The sequence below is a fragment of the Choloepus didactylus genome, chromosome 16, assembly GCF_015220235.1.
Source record: "Choloepus didactylus isolate mChoDid1 chromosome 16, mChoDid1.pri, whole genome shotgun sequence".
Taxonomy (NCBI): domain Eukaryota; kingdom Metazoa; phylum Chordata; class Mammalia; order Pilosa; family Megalonychidae; genus Choloepus; species Choloepus didactylus.
In genome coordinates, this window is record NC_051322.1 from 75,552,368 (window position 1) to 75,555,685 (window position 3,318).

Here is a 3,318-nt window from a genome sequence, read left to right on the forward strand (position 1 = left end):
TGCACTAAAGTCCAGCCTTTTAAAAGCAGAACAAAGGGACCAATTATACAATATACCCTAAATTGCTCACAATGACTTGGGACAGTGGTATGCAGTAGAGATCTTAAGAGGAGCGAGGAGCAGCAACAGTGAGACACAGACCATCTCATTACTTTTCACCAATAAATATTAATAGGAATTAAAAGAACTGGACTTTGCATGGCCGCACACAATAAGCGGAAGAGTTCTGGAGTAGAAACATACTTAGTATTTCTCTCCACTTCACTTTTCAAGTTAGGTTTTATAAGCATTACTAGGATTCTGTATTTTCTTACATCTGGACAGGATTAGCAATGATCTTCTTGTTAAAATATTTCATTGATCTGTCTCTATTGATAGGAACAATCTATATCATTTTGACATTAGTTTCATTTATGGATGCTAAACATGGTGAGAAAGCCCAGAGATATTTAACAACTATCTTTTGTGCCAACATGTCAGAATAGATGAAATCGCCCAGAAAAATACAAAAATCCCTGGATGCAATTTTTAGAGAATATTGGAAGCAGTATCAGATTGGTACACTCCCTTTGAAAAAATCCCCCTGATAATCCCTCTTGTTGTTTTCCTTTTTATTAAAATAAAAATTTTTATCATGAGGGAGTTGAACAAACTGGAGATGAAGGAAGGGAGGAAAGAAGAAAGGAAAAAGGAAGGAAAGGAGGAAGGGGAGAGGGCAGAAAGGGAGTAAGAAATGAACTATGGACACAAGAACAAGAGATTAAGGAGGGATTTTAACCTACAAAAATATTGGTCAAAAGGTTCTTCTTTGCATTTGAACTTGGTTTAGTTTTCATATTAGTCAAACCCATGACATTGGTGATATCATGGAGCCAACCAAGTTTCTTAAGATTCATCAAGAAAGCATGACCTCTATATTTGGACCAGATTAATAAGGAATCTTTAATTAATTACTAAGAAAAATCACAGTATTAGTAATATTGGGTTCTTCTACATATGTTTCTATAGTTTTGAAAGTCCTACTTAATTTAAAATCCATCTGAAGAGTATAGAACAATCAGACATAAATTTGATTTATGACTTTCTCATTTTCACTGTATCCCCAAGTTCACTTTCTTACCCCACAACCTCCATATGGCATTTTTCACCTCTGCATTTCTGAGTTTGTAGATGATGGGGTTCAACATGGGGGTGATCACTGTGTAGAACACAGCCACCAGTTTGTCCTCAGTGAAGGTAGAGGATGGCCGCATGTAGAGGAAGATGGCAGGTCCAAAGAACAACATGACCACTGTGATGTGGGAGGCACAGGTGGAGAGGGCTTTGCGCCTCCCCTCTGCAGAATGGTTCCTCAAGTTGACCAAGATGACCATATAGGAGGACACCAAGATGAGGAAGGAGCAGACAGAGAATAAGCCACTGTTGGCAAACACAATAACCCCCACAACAAAAGTGTCAGTGCATGCAAGCTTGAATAATGGCTGGAGGTCACAAAAGTAGTGGTCAATCACATTGGGGCCACAGAAGGGCAATTGGATGGTGATGAGAATCTGAATCATGGAGTGTAAAAAGCCCCCCATCCAGGAACCAGCAACTAGTACATGACACAGTTGACGGCTCATAATGGTCATGTAATGAAGAGGCTTGCAGATGGCCACATAGCGGTCATAAGCCATCACCACTAGCAAAAGGATCTCAGTGACCCCAAGGAAGTGGAAGAAGAACAACTGAGCCAGACAACCCTCCAGGGAAATGGACTTGATCGTGGCAAGTAAGTCTGTAATGAATTTGGGGACAATTGTAGAGGAGTAACTGATCTCCACCAGGGACAGGAAGCTAAGGAAGAAGTACATGGGGGTCTTCAGACTCTTGCTGATGCTGACTATGAGGACGATGAGGCCATTGCCCACCACTGTGGCCAGGTACACGAGAAGAAACACCACAAAGCAGACTCTCTGCACCTCTGGATCCTGGAAAAGGCCAGTAAAAATGAACTCAGTCACATTTGTACTGGCCATGAATTCCATATGAGGAAGGTGATCTCAAAGAAGAGCCCTGTGAGAAAACAAATGCAATCGTAACACCAATCTCCCATGTTTGTTTAGCATTAGAAGATTATAGAAAACTCTCACAAGTGTATTTTTTTTGTATAGTCATATAGTAAATTAATCATTCAGAACTCAATAGCCTATTACATGCAAGACACTATTCAAACAACATCACAAAAATTCCATGGTCCCCACATTACAAGGAAGAAAAATAAGACCGTCAAAAGTTGTGAATTAGCCTAGCCTCTTGGTAAGGAGTGGACCCAGAACTACAATCAGATAATTTTTTCCAACTTGTATGTTAATACAAGTACACCACAATGACAAATAATAATTACCATTTCAGCACTAATAAACATCCATATTAGTTGCTAACATTTCTTCCATTCTCAGTGTTTCCTCATCATGCTTTTGCATTAAGAAATTCTCAAGTGATCTGCTCCTAAATCCCTCCTTCCTCTAATCCCTCAGGAATGCTATTTTCATTGATGTATCTACCATTCTAAAGAGTTGCTTGGATATTTGTCTTACTTGAATCACTGGTTTCTGAATTCTCACAGGCCCTATGACTTCAAAGCACCACACAGCTTCATGAATTTTTACAAATAATTTGAGAAAAATGCTGGCATATGAGAGTTAAAATAAACATCTGCAAGGGGTATAGCACACTCTCAAATAGTTTCAACATAATACATGGGTATTCATAGGTTTGCTTATTATATATAAAAATTTGCTGGAGATGGGCAAACACTTTTGGTAGTAGGAGTTGAGGATTTATTTTAATGCAGTTCCTTGAACCAAATGTTTTATAAGGCCCTCCCATGTTCCAACATGAACCAGGAAATGTGAAAGAAGAAACATAAAGTGGCCTTTACTCTCAAGGGAGCAGACAACTTCGTGGGATTAAAGACCACACTTGGGAAATGAGCAAGAGAAAGGTCTCGAGATTTTCTCTGCTTTTAAGACTACTTCAAATCTCTTTATCCCCTTATTCTTACTTTCTTCTACTTGTGCCTTCATCTGCAAAATAGACTAAATACCACCCCACCCCCAAATTTCCCTCATAGTGAAAATCTGAGAAGATATATAGAATGAAAATCTGCTGTGAGAATCCTCACTAAGATGGCATAGCCCAGAATTAGGACACCAAAGAGCAGCAGGAGAGAAACAAGGCAAAATGGGGCTCACTTACTGGTTCCAAGGAACACAAACAAAGGAGGCATCTAAAACAACCCAAGAAGTCCAGGAAAGAGTCAGGTACCTGAAGGAA

At 39.4% G+C, this 3,318-nt stretch overlaps 1 protein-coding gene across 1 annotated transcript; it reads right to left on the reverse strand.

Annotated features, from left to right (window-relative positions):
* Window positions 1-1,091: 1,091 nt before the first annotated feature.
* Window positions 1,092-2,435, reverse strand: LOC119511632 (olfactory receptor 4B1-like). Its single transcript, XM_037806136.1, has 2 exons — window positions 2,425-2,435; window positions 1,092-2,010 (listed from the first exon to the last, which is right to left on the reverse strand). The coding sequence occupies exons 1-2, from the start codon at window positions 2,433-2,435 to the stop codon at window positions 1,092-1,094; spliced, it is 930 nt and encodes a 309-aa protein (XP_037662064.1).
* Window positions 2,436-3,318: the final 883 nt, after the last annotated feature.